This window comes from Triturus cristatus, chromosome 2_2 (genome assembly GCF_964204655.1).
Source record: "Triturus cristatus chromosome 2_2, aTriCri1.1, whole genome shotgun sequence".
NCBI classification, from domain to species: Eukaryota; Metazoa; Chordata; class Amphibia; order Caudata; family Salamandridae; genus Triturus; species Triturus cristatus.
Window position 1 is genome coordinate 426340280 of NC_140582.1, and position 18107 is coordinate 426358386.

Sequence of the window (18107 nt, forward strand, 5' to 3'; positions counted from 1 at the left end):
TGCAACCATCACAGACCTCATCGCACCGCACGCCATCGCCTCCATGGACTACATACTGCTTGAAGACCTGAATTTCAATCTTGACAACCTCAGCGACCCCAACTCCACAGTCCTCTTGCATAACCTCACCAACATCGGACTGAAGCAGCTTGTCACCACCCCCATCCACAATGCAGGACACACCTTTGACCCCATCTTTGCATAAGAAAGCAAAATCCACTTCAGCCACACCACACAGCCCCTCTGTACGGACCACCACTGTGCACACTTCTCCTTCTCAAAACCCACAACACACAAACCTACACCTCGCCCTCGTACAGGAGCGGGAGCAAGGTCACCGAAGAGCACCTCAACTCCACCCTCAACCACGCTCCCCCTCCCACCATGACCAACACCAACGCTCCAGCCAACAAACTCCGCAAATGGATAACTGACTGTGCAAACAAGTTTGCCCCCTTCTGGATTTCCGACAGACAGCACCCTGTGAAAGCCACCTGGTTCGCCACCAACCTCCGAGAATCCAGATGCTCCTGCAGATGTCTTAAGAATGTATGGAGACACAGCAGCTACCAGAACGCCATGACATAATACTACCAATGCATCAAATCCACTAAAAGGAACTTCATCCAGGACAAGGTCCTCACCAACTCCAGCAACTCGAAGGAGCTTTTCAGCATCATACAAGAATTCATCAACCCCCCAGTGAAGCCTCAGATGTCACGCCTTCCCAGGACCTCTGCAGCAAACTCGGCTCCTACTTCCATCTCAAGATCAAGTCCCTCTATGACAACTTCAAAAAACAGAAACAAGACAACGACACCGCACCTGCCTCTAGCAGCACCAGCCAGCCTACCATCTCTGCCTGAACATCGGTCACTACAGAAGACCTCTCCACGACCATGAAGAGCATACACTCAGGAGCTCCCTTGGCCCCCTGCCCATCGCACATCTTCGACAGAGCTGCCGCCGCCATAGACCCCGAACTGCGACGCACCATAAACTCCACCTTCAAAACCCACACTTTCCAAGATGACAGGAAATGCACAGAAGTCAAGCCCCGCCTCAAGAAGCCCTCTGCAGACCCGACGGACTTCAAAAACTACAGACCCATCTCGCTCCTCTCTTTCGCAGCCAAATTCACTGAGAAGATCGTCAACATCCAGCTCCCGAATTTCATCGAAGCTAACTCCATCCTCGACTTCTCCCAATCTGGATTCCGCAGCAACCACAGCAATAAGACCGCCTTCCTAACCACCACAGACGACATCTACACTCTCCTCGACCAGGACCACATGGTGGCTCTCATCGTACTAGACCTCTCTGCAACCTTCGACACATCTCCCACCGCACTCTCCCCGCCAGACTCCACGACGCCGGCATACAGGGAATCGCCCATGACTGGATTCACTCATTCCTCACCGGCCGAACCCAACGAATCAGACTTCCGCCCTTCCTCTCTCAACCCACAGAGATCAACTTCAGAGTACCCCAAGGATCATCGCTCAGCCCCACGCTCTTCAACATCTACATGGCCCCCTCGCCGCCATCGTCAGACAGCATGGACTCAGCTTAGTATCCTACGCTGATGACACCCAGGTCATCCTCTCCCTCACTAAGGATCCCAGCAACACCAGACTCAACTCCCAGGAAGGAATGAAAGACGTAGCATCCTGGATGAGCAGCAGCTGCCTGAAGCTCAACTCAGAGAATACAGAAGTCCTCTTCCTTGGATCTACCCCCTCCGCATGGGACAACACCTGGCGGCCCACCTCCCTCGGCAGCCCCCCCAACCCACTGACCACACCCGCAACCTTAGCATCATACTTGGCTCCTCCCTCTCCATGACCCGACAGATCAACACCGTCACCTCCACAACACCGGGCATAAATACCTCAATGAAAGAGTCTCATTCTACACACCCAGGAGACGCCTCCGCTCCGCCGAGCCCGCCGACCCCGCCCTTGCCAAAACCCCTCACATCGACAGACCCGGAACGGGTGGAACAGACTACTCCTACATCGCGGCAAAGATCTGAAATGAACTCCCGCTCAGCATCAGACGTTCCCCCACTCTGCAAGCTTTCAGGAAGAGACTCAAGACCTGGCTCTTTGGGTAAGACGGAGCTGAACGGTCCCCCCTCCCCCCCAGCACCTTGAGACCCTCACGGGTGAGTAGCGTGCTCCACAAATCCCTGATTGGTTAATTGATTGATATGCATATCAATTAATATTGAAAATATTTTAATAATCAATAAATGATTACTAACTTACTACTTAAACACCTAACCTCGTGCGCTTAAGGGGCACACTTTAGGGGGGAATTATTAATATATACAAATAGTTTTCTCTATAGGGCAAGGGTAAAAGTCCTTTCCATGTATCACTACATTGCATTTAGACTGCAGCCCAGCCAATGAACTGTGGTGCTCTTTGTGGCATGAGTGCATTAAGAAGAAATTGTGTGAGGATATTCATATCAGAGAGGGGAACTTAAAATCTTAATCTACGAGTATAATCATCATAGAAGGCCCTGCCACCAGTCGTAGGAACCTTTGTTCATTGACGTGAAGTGGTAATTAGCAGCCAGCATTTACACATACTACCATAAACAGTAAAGCCATTAGGCTCTACAGAAAACAACAAAGAGAGTTGAAGAGAGTTTAAAATGGATTTATTAACATTTTAGTCAGTTAAATGTCATTTGTCAATAAGGATTTTTAAATCTAATCACAAATGTTTCAAATTTAAATTGTCTAAACGCAGATATTTTAGAAGGAAGAGCATTACAGGTATCAAAACTACACAAAGAATACATGATATCCAGAAAGTGTGCTCCATAAAGGAAAAAAACCTAATTAAAATTAAGGAAGTATAGGTCGAAAAAGACATTTGGTTAGACACATAGATAAGGGGAGAGAGTATGAATGCTCAGACATTATGCTTTTGCACTCAAATTGTATAGATTTGCAGAGGTGAGAAATATTTTCTCAGTTTGAAGTCAGTGAGCATCTCTCTAGTGCACAAAGAGTGCACAAGAAAGTAAGCAGTGGAATCCTACCCAAGTGGAAGAAACACACGTCATTATAATTCAACAAAACTTTAATTGCAACATCTCAGCGTTTCCAGAATCAGCAACCAATCATTCTTCTACAAAAGCAGGGAGAAGGTAAAATCTCTAAGTGTCCATGTTTTCACAATTGTTCATACAAGGCTACGCCCTTGAGTTGCTACACTGGGCAGAATATCTGATACACAAGGCTCTTCGAACAAGTCGTGCTTCATGGCATCCTCGCCTCCTCCCGGTGAGAACCTCACTATCAGTCATTTGATACAAAACAAATGCATATTCACTAGCTAATAGAATGATTCTGGAAAATTACAGCAACTACAGTGGGAAGAGAAAAAAATGTGGCTACCAACTACAAATTATAAGTAAAATAGGAAGATGTTATTCAACCTTGTAGATCACTCTTTGTTAATAAATGTGTTTAATTTTTGCAAAAGAAAAATCACATTCCATCATTCATTATGTACCTGAGGAAGAACAATGTGCATTTGAGGAAGCGTATTGTGATAGAAAATGTTTTGTCACCAAAAATTGTTTATTCATGATTATGTACATAAAATTTTGGCCAGTGAATTTGTTTATGTTTTCCACTGACTTGTCTTTGAATTTATAATTGTCTTCTACCATATCATTTTATTTGTAAACCTATATATGACCTGATTATCTTCCAGAATGTATATATTAACATTGTTTGCTGTCTTTTTCTCGTTCCAGTCAAAATCATTCCTTTCAAGGTACTACCGTGATCACAATGTCCAACTGTCTAAACTACTGCATCGCCTAGGCCAGCCTTTACCATCATGGTTACGTCAAGAACTCCAAAAAGTGAGATAACACCGGATTCAAAGAGAAAAACTTGCATCACTGCTAATGCACCTTCTCAGTATAATATTTACACACCTTAATCCCTGCACACCTGTATATGTCAGTAGAAGACCATGCAAAAACTCCCGGAAATCAAGGAAAGCTGGTGTATATGCACGTGCTGACAGTGGGAAATCCACAGGACACCAGAAGAAGCTGGGAAGCACAGGCAGACTTCTTGTCGACTAAGGTTGCAAACTTCTTCAATTTGCTGCATAAATGAGGATGTTCCAGAATTTGCACATATGGCTGGTAATTTCCTGTCTCAACAACACACAACACAATGGTCTGCAAGAGCAAGAGTTATGGCCAAAAAGAGATGCTTGTGGTTTCTCAGGTTGGTAAATAACTTATCACTGAATTCTACATGCAAGCTTACTCTACAACTGTGACTGTTTTCATAAAGTTGTTATAGAAGACATCATATACTGCATCTAACATCAGTACCCACCGTAACAGCAACTTAATACAGCCACCTTAACAACAGACACACACTTGAAAGAATTATCCATTTTACCGGATTACGTTATATATAATTGGGATAGTGTCTGTTTGGGTATCATTAGTCCTTGAAAAAGCATATCCACATAGGTTTTCTAACTTTAAGAACAAATATATCACATGACATGACAGAAACGGGCAAGATCCAAATGGACCAGCAGCACTACTCCTTCCTGCCACTGTTAAAAATTAGCAACACACAAGATTGGATTATGCAAAGGGTGGTAACAAAGGAAGCTGAGGGAATGGTAAAATATTTGAGGTGGTAGTTTACCACTCAATAAAAAAAGGGTACGGTCTATCTCTGATGTTACTGCATCATCAGCAATGTCAGCTGCTCTCATCTAGATGCAGTGTTAGCATGTAGTTGTAGACCTGTCATACATCCAGAGTACGCAAAGAGTGGGAGGCTCTTAGTATAGGAAATTCTTATTGCTGTGTGGCTACAACTGCCACTACTACATTACAGCTGCTACAAATGCTAACACTAACGCTGTCACTACTACTACTACTACTACTACATCTATAACTACTAAAACTGTTACTACACCAGACAATCAATGTTAGTAGAACGTCATGGGGTTGTGTCATGTATCAGAGAGAGAACATGGCAGAGAATGGCCAAATACATGTTGAATATTACATAGATGTAAGCATATGGGCATGCCATATTCATATAGATGAAAATATGTTATTTCACTTTGTCTTATGATTGCACAAGGAGTATACCTGTAAGTAAACCACATCATGCATAAATGTACCTCTAGTGGGTTTTGATTGCAGAACAATCAACTTGGAAATTGTGTGCAGTATGTTGGCTGGGCTCCTCTGCACATCATGGATGGCAATGGAGAGAGTGATGAACGTCGATGGCCTCACTGACTCACTGGCCATCCCGTAATAAACACAGAAAGCTAATAGGTATTTTTTTATAGTAGAAACTTTATGGTGATAATTATAAAGTTGTGTTTCTTGTTTAGTTGTAAGATTTTATGTTGGCACCAAGCCTCTCTGCTCCTCTGCCTTCTGAAAAAAGTTATACTCCACAGAGTATCCAGGGCTGTTTTTAAAGTCATGACTATATTATATATATGTAGACAGAGGTGAAAAAAGAATATAGATGGATATAGACTTTGAAGCATATTTACCCTGTCATTTGACATACAGGCTGCAACACCAATACTATAATTTGTCTACAGTCACAATTAGATGCCACACTATAATACTATATTAGATCCGCATACAGATAAACACACATAAGTTGGGATTAAAGACAAATGGGAAATTCCAATTCAACTAATTTTGCCCATTCAGTTGCCATCTGGTACAACAGGCACCACTCTACCATGTTTTCAAACATCAGAAACAAAATGGAACAACTGGCCTTCAAACTACACATCTCCAGCTACTCCACCATGGAATATACTCTCATCTACTGACCTCCAGCACCACGATCCAAATTCCTCAACTCCATTGCAGTCTTCATTGTCCCACTGGCACTCAACTCCAGCCGCTTCATCCTCCTCGATGACCTTTACTGCCACCTGGAGGACCTCAAACACCCCAACACTAATCAAACTCTTGAAGAACGTGAACAATCCCTGGCTCATCCAACTAGTGATGGACCCCATCCACACAATTGAGACATCCTGGACCCAATGTTTGTCAACTTCAACTACTTCACGGTGGACAAGCTGCCCGACTAGCCATGTCCTTGTCCACTTTGATCTGCTCATCTCCCACCAGCACAGAACAGAGCCCTCCAAGAACAGCTAACAGTGGAGAGGTGTGGTGCAGCAGCCAGGGCAGCTGACTTCGGAGCACAGGGTTCACGGTTCGATCCCCGGCTCCGGTGGCAGCTCAGCTCAGCACCATGTGACTCTGGGCAATAGCTTACTTCATTTCCATGACGGCCCCCAGCGCCTTGAGACCCGTAAGGGTGAGTAATTTGTGCTTTACAAATACGGTTTTATTTATTTATTTTATTATTTAACATAACTGGAAAAGGATCCCTCAAAAAACATGGACATCAGAACTCCAATCACACCAATCAGAACACCACAATGACCTCGCACAACGCATCATCATTATGAAGCCTGCATCATGTCCTGCGGCGACACCCTGGTCCTACTAAAGACTACTACATTAACCAGGACATCAAGCAAGTTGGCACACAGCCCTCAGATTCTTCTATCAGCAAATCAGATACATCAAGCAGTCAGCATTGACCTAAAGCATTGCAATGAGCACAAAGAACGCCTAAAATATCTACCCATTGTGATGGGCCTCACTTCACCAACCATCAGCTCCACAATCATCATCCCTTCGCAAGACCTCTGCAACCACCTCTCCCACTACTTCAGCAACAAGCTCAGTAACATCTACAGCAATGTCAACCTACAGCTGGATCCATCCACCCTCGCAGCCTTCCTGCCAAATGAGACAAGCCTCCAGACCACCCCATGAACCCCTGGTCCACGCTAACCACAGCAGAAACTACAACAACCACTCCCTACATCCACTGAGGAATACCATCAGACCCACACCTACACTACATCTTCTCCAAAGGATTGGATCCGATCAGCACAACCCTTACCCAAATCTCAACAACTCCATCAACAGCAACACCTTACTGGATGAAAGCACACCATGATAATTCTGCTTCTGAAGAAACTCCCAGTAGATCTGAAGATGCTGGTGAACTGCCCTGCCAAAGTCATGGAGGAACTAATCATCAAAAAAGTAGCCAAACACCTAACCAACAACCACCTCCTCATCTCCACCTAATCCTTTTTCAGGCCCAACCACAGTATTAAGACCGCCTTCACAGCAGCCACAGACCACATACGGCTGATCCAGGACAAAGGAGGCACCACAGCCCTCATCCTACTCGAACTATCAACCACTTTCGACACTGTTTCCTGCTCCAACCTCATTCAATACCTCCACAAAGTCGGCATACAAGAACCCACTCATTGCTATATCTGCTCCTTTCTAACCAGATGCAAAGAGCTGATCAACATGACTCCATGAGGATACACCTCAACCGTTGCCAATCTCATTTGCAGTTTATAACAAAAACAATGTCTCAACAGGCAATATTCAAATAGGCTAATTAATAAGCTTGCACAGAGTAGCAAAAGGACGGACAAGGGAGGATCCAAGATTAAAGAGCATGCTAGAGGCACTATGTATTTAAATCAAATCGAAGAACAGTTGTATCAGCACGCCGATCGTGGCTACTTTCCCCGAGAGGTTCCAGCCCGTAGCTCTCTTTGACTGCTGCCCCCCCACGACCAAACTCCTGTTCCAAACTCCTCCATTTTACCACCGGCATTACTTTGCCCTTTTGGCCGTATCCACGGCCTCGTTCAGCTCCAGGTCGTACAAATTTACAGCATCACTCCGGTTGATTCTCCTCCCTCACAAACCTGTGTGTTAACGCCTATTCCTGAGGCGCCTAACTACAATTCTTACAGTGCTCCACTATTGAAACTCCAGCTGGCAGTTCAATAGCACCGACTGATCTGTACGCTTGACCAGTGATCAACCCTTCCTGGTTCTTTACTAATTCAGCAACTACAAAAAACTAACCTGGTCCTGAAGATGACCCTGATTTCCTAAGGGTCGAAACACTGTTGACTCTCCAGCACAAACCTTGGCGCTTGTTCTCTGGGTCACAAATTGTTTACATTTCCGGAATACTCTTGTACATAAAGTATTTTGATCCCTTGTCCGTCCTTTTGCAACTCTATGTGCATGCTTATTAATTAGCCTATTTGAATATTGCCTGTTGAGACATTGTTCTTGTTATAAACGTTCATTACCCAGGTCTCAACTGGGTTTACGGGTGCACTCCTGTTGTATGGTCTCTCTAATCTCATTTGCAGAGCGCCTCAAGGACCATCTCTCAGTTCCACACTGTCCAACGTCTACATGGCTCTTCCAAACCCACGGAGTCAATGTCTTTTTCTACGTCAAAGATACCAGGCACATTCTTTCCCTCCCTGAGGAAACATACAACACCCGAACCAGCTTAACCTCCTGCATTTCACCAGTTGGATGAGGATCAACTATGTGAAGGTCAACACTGACTGACAAAACAAAGCAGTACTCTTCGTAAAGGACACCTCCCTATTGAACTCTATTTGCTAGTCAGCAGATGTAGGGCCTACACCCTACCTGGCCACCCAAGCCAATGATGCACATTCTTCAAGCTCCTCATACCCACATACAAAGCCTTACACAATTTGGTAACTACCTATCTGAGCTGCTAAATCAACTTCCACAGTACTTCCAGAAATCTCTGATTGGCCAACCTCATGCTCTCACACATTCCCCACATCTGCAGAGCCAGAGCTGGGGGTCAAGCCTTCTCTTACCTCTCCCAAAAGTCTGGAATGACCTACCCCGGTACATCAGAGCCACCTCCTGAGTCCTTGTGGTCACCAAGAATCTCATGATGTGGCTGTTTTCTAAACCTCAGACACAGTCCCCTCATCATGGTCTAGCATTAGGATACCCTCCTAGGTGAGACATGGCTTGACAAGTTCACATAACATAATATAATAGAACAGAATAGAACAGAACAGTGTATATGTATCAATATATAGCAACTCAGTAGAAAGGACATGATCCACAGAGTAGACATGCATTTCGACCATACTGAGCTAATTTATTTTTCTACTGCAAAACTAGAGACCATGACATGGGATGATAAGGTTAAATCAGCCAATTCATAGCAAATGAGGTATATTCACTACTGTCATTATTATTCCTGGCAGAATTCCTAGCAGAATTACCACCAGCTGTATTACATGGGCCAGATTATGGCATGCACACTGTGCATGTGCGCATGAATCAGGAAGTTTACATCAACCCAATATAGGTTTGAAAATATTACGATTTCTAAAGAAAATATTAAATCAGAGCAGAAGCAGCCAAAAAAAGCAGCACTGAGAAATCAGAATAACATCTGATTAGTGGTCCCTAAATATGTATACCATTCATTTCGCTTGCAAAATAGCCCAGATTTACTAAGAAATCACACAACGCAGTGCATCAAGTAAAGTTACTGCGCTGCATGGTATGAATGGGAGAGAACAGAGCAGCACCATATCTACTAAGATATGATGCTGTTCTGCTCTCTCCCTGCACTGGTGCGCTTTCTGCTGACATGGCATAGTGCAAGAGTGTCTGTGTTGTTGTAAGCATCGTTTTTGCACAGCTGGGGGTTTCTTCTTGCTCAAAAACTATGCTTTAAGGCGTTCCCCTCTTTGTATGTGAGTTGTAGAATGCAGCACATATGCAAAGAAGGAAAAACAAGGAGAAAAAAACCCATTTCTCCTCCTTATGCCTACCCTTAAGAAGGAGCAGGATTTGGGTACAGTCATGTATTGGGATAGGCTTAAAAACCCATGGGTTCTTGCATTTGAACGCCCATGCACCACCCATGAAACCTCACTTGACTCAAACTAACGCAACTCAGCACATTGCTTGGTTTTGGGTTACTTTTGGTTACAATCCAAGACAAATCGCAATTTGCGTTGGACTGTAAACACCAACGTAACACTTGCGATAGGTTTATGTTAAAAAAGTATTGCAAACCCATCACAAAGTCTTTGTAATTCTGGGCCTTTATTGTAAAACTAGACACCAAACATTATAATCAACACAATAATGTTTAAAACTATAAATAATACAGCCTAATGGCTTCAAATGCGTGTTAACCTTTTCAAGACTGCAATATATCTCAGTCCAAGACAATGTCTAACTATTTAACACAGATTTGGAAACGTAGCTACAAAACAGAGAAGAAAACTGATCAATATGGTATTCAGACTGCAACGACCTCTCTTCCCTACCCAAAGGATGTCTTTTGATTAGAATCCTTATTGTATCTATTCCTTTTGCCTCCTACCTTACACTCCTATGTTTATATAGGTTTCTTCATTATGTTTGTAATTCCTACCTATTTTATGAAGTTATTGATGATGGATACCTCTATACCTATAGGAATTAAAGGAATTCCTTTGGGTTCTGCTAACTCGACTAATTCATTGTATTCTAAGTATCTTTCTTATCATCACTTGTCGAACAACTTTTAGCATTTACCACTGAATTATTTCGTAGTTTGTTTTGCAGTTCTATTTGCCTTTAGCAAATTCGCCGTTTTGCTGCTACTTTCATAGAAGCTTGAATGAGAGTTTGTTTCCCCTGTGTCAGAAAACATGGCAGAAGAGCAGATGTCAGGAGACTGAGATGGGAAAACAATTACATTTTTTCTGAGCTGTCTGTTTCTCCAACCTCGGGGTTAAAGCGAGCCTCTCGGGAAATAAGCTGAGGCTCAGTAAATATATAAATTGTTTAATATCTTCTTCGTCCTTTTCTTGAACAGGCTATGATGAAACAGTGTACACACATTTAGGAGCTTGTGCTGTGTTTGGACTACCTCATAAGCAATATTACATTTTGAACATAGATGTAGGTAGATCTTAAAATCAGTCACTAAAACTTCAAATTGAAACACTCCTGAAAAATGAAAGTTCTCGATAGAACTCATCGGACCAAACAATGATAAAGCAACATGAATATGTAATAACTATTTTTTAGTCAAAACTCGAGTGACATTGGTGTGTTGGTGATCTCAAAACTCTGCAGCTTTCGCTTGCATGAGCCATTCCCTATTCAAAGAAGCCATCCATCATTCCAGGCCATATGGATGACATGAAATGACCAACTATACCTAAGATTTGCTCCCCTTTTGGTTGTCCTCATGTTTTTAAACATTGTGAAGCAGACCTTCCTTTATCTCCTTGGTTGTAGAAAACCTAGGCACTGTTGTGCTGCTTTACATGTAATCACTGTGAACACAACCCTCCACTTTTGTGCTTTTTGGTTCTGTAATGTGACCAGCAGCAGAAGGAGTCACACTCCATCAGCATTATGACTGAGACTAAGTCAATCTGACCCTGGCACAAAAGCCTTTGGAATCTTGAGAAGGGACTTCGGAGGTATGCCAAAGTTTTCCCTGAGAAACTTGCATGAGAGATACAGAGTATCTTTAACTCCACTCTTCGGACCATGGATAGCAAATGTAGCCTCTTTGAATATGGCATGTGTACTTAAGAGCCATTGTTTGTTGGAAGCTTGTCCTGGCATGTTGTTCAGTGCTTTAATGTTCTAATTTCAGGGAATGAGATCAAGCCTCTTTTGTGCCACATGAGATGATTATGCCAGCAGGCACAATATGGATGGACCTGTCAGAGCATCAGGATGATAGAATGACATGACCACTTCATAGTCAACATTGATTCAAATCTGGCTAGGCTTGTATTACCATTCTGGTATTCTCTTGTTTCCATAGGACTACTAGGATTACAAACACTGCACCAGAGTGGAAATTGAAAATGGACCAGGTGGGTCAGTTAAGTTGGGGAGAGAGCACCACCAGTGTTAGAATTTTGGAATAGAATGAGTTGAACAATATTTGTCCAGCACTCTGTCTTATTTTTTTTAATGGGGATGCACATTTATCTTGTCCTATGGGAGATTCATATGTAGTGAGATGTTGCTTTGAAAGGCTATGCATCGTCCAGTGTCGGTTCCGGTAAAGCTGTGAGGCTTTGCATCACTGTGTGGTGGTTCTAATGAGTCTGGCAGCGGGGTGCAAGGCTTTATGGTGCTTTGCGTTGCTTGGCATCAATTCTGATGCTTCTGGCAGCTTTCCGGTGAGGCTTTAGGGGCCTTCACGTCAATGTGCCCTGGATTTGCTGGCCACTTCAGTTAGGCCAGGCAGGGTTTTCTCTGGTAAGAACCAAGAGTCCAGGCTTTCAAGCGGCACAGCTTGGGGATCAAGAACTCACTCCAGCAGAGGGCAGCAGAGCTCAGGCAGATCCAGATGTAGGTCCAGACAGGTCCAGTATTGCAAGTCGGCTAGGCAGTTGCAGTTGCAGATGCAGGTTGGCCTCTGGACCTTGTTATGTCCTGGTAGCTCAGAACAGGAGGTCAGTCAGCTTACTCTTGGAGTCACTCTGTCTGGGATGAAGGGAGCAGGTCAGGTCTTCCTTCTCAGCAAGCAGGGCGGTTCTGAAGCAGCAGTGCAGCAGTGTATTCTTGTGTAGTATGCATAGGTCAGAAGTGTGCTAAAGAGTGCTTCTGAGGATCTCTTTTTATGCTGGTGCCCACATTTTGAATTGGGAGAAGCTTCTGGAGTTTCCCCCTACAGAGGTGTCTAGAATTCTCTGCCTCCCTGTCCAGGTCCTAGTCTGTCTGAGGGCACAATAGGCTAATGTGAAGTCCTTTGTGTGTGTGCTGAGGCAGCCCCATTGAACTGCAAGTGGTAGGTGACAGCTCCACCCCCTCATCCTGCCAATAGAAGGAACAAGCTTTAGGCTCTAAATGGGTAGGAGAAGAAAATTGCAACTTTTTCAAAAGTGGCATTTTCAGAATTGTGACTCAAAAACCAACTTTACCAGTAAAGAGAGTCTTTAAATTATAATTCCCCAGACACCAAACATGACTTTCCTACCTGGTCCCAATCCCAAGTTACCACTTAATAAATGGAATATAATAATCCAATGTTATTTTATGGGAGAGGTAGGCCTTGCAATATTGAAAAAAATGATTAGGAAATCTTTTCACTACTAGGACATGTACAATTTAAAAGTACATCATCCAAATTTTAAATACACTGCAACCTGCTCTATGGGATGTTTATGGCCTACCCTAGGGGTGACTTATTTATATTAAAAGGAAGGTTTAGGTTTGTCATAAGGTTAATGTTGCCAGGCAAAACGACAGTTTAAACTGCACACACAGGCAGTAATGGTAGGCCTAAGGCATGTTTAAAAGGCTTCTTAAGTGAGTGCTATACGGCCGCTAGTAGCATTTAATTTACAGGCCCTGGGTACATGTAGTATCACTTTACTGGAGACTTACATGTCAATTAAATGTGTCAATTGAATGTAAACCAATGTTGCTGTGTTTAAAGGGTAGAGCACAAGTTCTTTAGAACTAGTTAGCAGTGGCAAAGTGAACAAAGTCCTAAAAGCCACAAGAATGGGTTCAGAAAACAAAACAGGAAGGTTAAGACAAAAAGTGTGGGAATGACCCTGCAGAGAGTGCCAAACCTAAAAGTAACATTTCAGGGAAACTTATTTAAACTGTAGCAGAGGGAAAAATCCACCATGGTATACAAATAGCTTCTGGCTTCTAGTTCATTTGAAAGGATTAGCCATTCTGGTACATCTTCCGGGTTGTAAATACTGGGCTCATGGTGCTGGATAGATATTTCAGACTTGTTAAGGTTGGACTTAAATTTATGATGAAGAATGTAGACCTCAACCCTGAATATAGGCTGGAAAGGAGTACTATATACTTGAGCATTAAGAAAAATCCAGCGAGAAGAACAAGATCGCTCAGAGGAGCAGTTTGCAATGCAGTGTTGCACAATTCTGTCACTGTTCAAGTACTGGTTTCATAAACGTGGTACAGGAATCATGCAACAGGAAGATGTGGTTTACAAAAGCAGAGAGGGTGTGTTGGCTTTGCCCACATTTGAGGAATGGGCACATCATCATGCCAGTAATGTTCTCTGTGCAAATGTACTAATGTTTCAAGTACTAGGTGGGCTCTGCCTGACAGCGAATATTCAGTGCAAGCATGTTGATGATCCAAATAGAGTGAGTGCTGGAAAGGGAAATGTAAGGGTTATCAGCACATACTTGAGTACTCCAAACAGAGTGAGTATTCAAAAGCCAGTACCAATTTATCATGGCAGTTTAAATCCCAGAGTGGAGAACCGAGCCACCACTCAGAAAACAAATTAAACTCATCCAGAATGAATCCTAACAAATTTTCCAATATTGAAAAATACATGTCACTCTCTGTCCTATACTGTGTGTGTACCACTAGATCAGCAAGGTTTCCCGCCAAGTGATCTGCTCCCTATCTCAAGTACTGGTCTTATCCCTCTTTGTTACAGATACTAATCTATTTAATAGAGCATAAAACAATATGCAGTTATTTAAGGATGATACTTTCCAAGACTAAGGTTAGTAGCTTGCGAGACACTTAATTCCCTTACCCATGTAGAGATTTTAATATAGAGTTGAGGTTATTTATTTGGTTTCTCCTCCAAATTCGGAATTGGGTTACTGCAGTCATGAATTACTCATCATGAACTTTACTTCTTTCTATTCTCATGCACATAGTTTGCAAGGTTTTCTGCATTTGAAGTTCCATGTTAAAATCTGGGCTTTCTTGCCTCCTTTAGTTGTCCTGAGAAAAAGAGGATCACCAACATCCACCTAGTTTTAAGGGTGCCTGGAAAATGGTTCAATGTTAACTTGTGAGAAAATAAAACATTCATTTTCAGTGCAAATTGCCACTCACATGGAAAGATTGAAAGTCTGCGTGGCCAAATTATGCCAAGTTGTAGACATCAAAAAAGCAGGAAATCTGTCAGCTGTGGCTGGGCTAATAATCAGTATCTATGGGGGATTCACTCAGAAAATGAAATCTTTACACACTTCCAACAGGGAAGTGAGTAATAATAATTCCTGAACAAGTGTGGGTGTAGTGCTGTGCTGCCAAACAGCACATGCATAGTGTGGGTATGTCATTACTATTGTTGTTTTAAATTAGGAGACCTGACATCTGTCCGTTCAACTAGGGCTGGTATCAAAGATGTGCCCAGGGCGAAGATAAGACAGGCATAAGGGCTTCTGAGGGCTGTATGTGTGGTGCTTGTGGTGGAGGACCTGTAGCAAGGATATAGACTTGAATCTGGCTCTTATGTTCATCAGGTGAGAGGGTATGGACAACCTGAGGTAGAGTCCCTTATCAAGTATTGGGAGCCTATTGTTGGTGCAGTAGCCCACATTCTGCACCCCAACCACACATCTAACAGGTAGCCAGAGTCCATTCAATATTAAGGACTCACTTTTCAAAGGACCAGGTAAAAAAGTCAGAAACCTGAAAACAGGAATGGATTATGATTTAAATATGCAGCGCGCACAACAAAATTTGTTTTATTTATTTAAATGTGTACTTACCTCCGTTCATCCATATTCCGGTGTTTACATTTCCCCACCCTGCCCCTCCCCCGCCCCGCCTCACTGCCCCACCGAACTCCCTCCACGGACCGCTACTGGCTGACCGTCTAAAAATTGATTTATATATAGTAGAGAAAGAGATTATGCTTGGCTATAAGGCAGATGTATCCCTAGGATTAAGACCTCTAATATCAATTATGTTAGTAACAGCACGACTTTGCGTTGCCCGTGCCGGGATATCTAAAACTCCACCTAGAGCTTTTGAATGGTGGGCAACGCTAAGGGAGATTCTAGAGAGAGAGATGGCTATCGCTAAGAGCAGAGGCATTCGATCTGGGAAGAAGTTCTATCGAATTTGGGGACCCTTGATAGATTAAGCAAGGAAGAAGATATATTTTCGTTTACTTTTATATTTTACTTGTTTATTCATTTGTTTAATGTATAATGGTACCCCCTCTCCCATTGGTTTTCTTTTCTTTTTTTTTTCTTTTCTCTCTCTGCTGTATATGTATTACATGTTGATACGACTGTTTTGTGATTACAGTGCTTACTTCTCCAAATAAAAAATAAAAAAATCATTTTATTTTCCTGTGACTAACTCTGACGAGTGGGGCGACCCTGCTTCACCTAATGTATTAAGAGTTTTTGAAAGAGTAGGACATGACCCGTTCTGTGTTTCTCTCCCTCCTAGACTCCCTTGTCCGTATTGCAATACGTAGACTAACTCCACAATAAAATCATGCTTTTAATAAACAGCGCCCTTTATTTTACATCAAATCGAGTACACTGGGTGCACAATTTAAAAAAAACTGTAACTCACAGGCCCAGCCTATGGCCACAGTATTTCAATAGACAGTTGTGCCTTCAACATAAACGCGAGGGCAGTTGTTTTGCGTAACAAACGAATTTTCAGCCTTTGCCACTGAATCTAACACTCTCCTGGGCCCGGCTAACTGAATTGCAGTGGCCTATTTTTCAACAGTGTCGGTCAATTTTACAGCATTATCTGCACCAACGACCAGCACAAATACCACAGTTCACACACAATAGCAAAAAATTACCTGGCACATGCATCAACAAAGACTTTTGTGATTCCTTAATTGCGATTTTTAAGGAATCGCAATTAAGGAATTGCAAAAGCCTATGCATGTAGGAATCGCTATGAAAATAGCGATTCCTACAAATTCCTTAATTGCGACTCGCAAATTGCGAGTCGCAATTAAGGAATGCCGTCCCATTCATTCCTATGGGCCTCCAGGCCCATAGGAATGAATTGGAGATTGCATGAGCAAATTGCGAGTACCAGTATGTACTCGCAAATTGCTCATGCAATTTCAAGGGTGCAAGGGTGTCAACATGACACCCTATTGCACCCCTGAAATTGATCTGTGCACATATGTTGCACACACACATGCTCTTAGGGCATGTGTGTGCGCAACATGAAACTTTGAAAAATGCACAAAAGTGCATTTTTCAAAGTTTTTGCAAATTACCATGAAGTTCAACTTCATGGTAATTTGCTCCCCCTATTAGCGAAATCGCTAATTTTTTAACTTTAATGCATTACATTTAAGGAATCTCAATTTGGGATTCCTTAAATGCAATCGCAATTTAAGGAATCGCTATTTAAAGATTCCTTAAATTGCGATTTTTGCATTTGGGATGATGCATCCCAAATGCAAAAATACCGGTCGCAAAGGGGCAGATTCTGCTAATCTGCCCGTTTGCGAACAGTTTTCTCGTTGATGCATGTGACCCTACATTTTGTAATAGTTGTGCGTTGAAAATGTTGATTTAAAACTGGTGAGCATTTGACTGGAATCAGTGGAAAATTGCCCAGCATGAAGCGATTTAAGTTAGTAACTGCGGATCATTCATGTAAAAAAATATTCTTTTTATTCTATCTGACCAATGCGTTAATCTAAGGTGGTTTGCGCATATCAAAGATGGTTGGTTAACTAACTTGTGTATGATGGTTTTTCACTCTCATTTACGTTTGTTTTTTTCTCTTTCAGTGTGCACTGTATGCGAAATGTAAAACCCGGACTCCCCGTCTAATGGCATCAAAGCAACTGCTTGACTTCTTCGCCAGAACTGTTACCAAAAAAAAGACAGCAAATATATTTTTTATCTTCAAAATGAACACCATTTCTGAAACTGCACACTAGAAAAAGGTCCTGTGTGATAGTGACTCCAAAAGCAATTGACAAAGGGACGTGATAAATATATTTAACTCTGGAGGTGCAAATGTTACTTGTCTGGGCACAGATATTTTGATATATTGTATATTTTTTAGAGTAAATTAAATAGATCAGTATTTCCGGCACAGCTCAAAATAAAATATATGAGATATACAATGTAATTTGTTACCACCCTTCTAAAAATAAAACATCCTTTCTGTTTTTGTTTTTAACTCGATTGCATTTTATTTTGCCAACTTCTGCACAATTTCAACATTTCCATGGAGGCCATTGCTACACAGATGTAGGGCGAACATATATGGGGCCATATTTATTGGGATTTCATGAGTTTCGAAATATATGTATTTATCTCTGTTTTAACTGGTGCTTCTAGGTGAAAAACATGATGATGTTTATTCAAAAAAGCTATTCGCGTATG

At 42.5% G+C, this 18107-nt stretch overlaps 1 protein-coding gene across 1 annotated transcript in view; it reads left to right on the forward strand.

The window, feature by feature from the left end:
• Positions 1 to 17806, forward strand: part of LOC146862311 (N-heparan sulfate sulfotransferase 4) — a 1181511-nt gene extending 1163705 nt beyond the window's left edge. Inside the window, exons 14-15 of the mRNA XM_085643256.1 lie at positions 3781 to 4267; positions 17504 to 17806. Coding sequence (XP_085499382.1) covers positions 3781 to 3900 — 120 coding nt within the window. The 3' untranslated portion in view covers positions 3901 to 4267; positions 17504 to 17806. The remainder of the gene's footprint in view (positions 1 to 3780; positions 4268 to 17503) is intronic.
• The last annotated feature ends 301 nt before the right edge of the window (positions 17807 to 18107 follow it).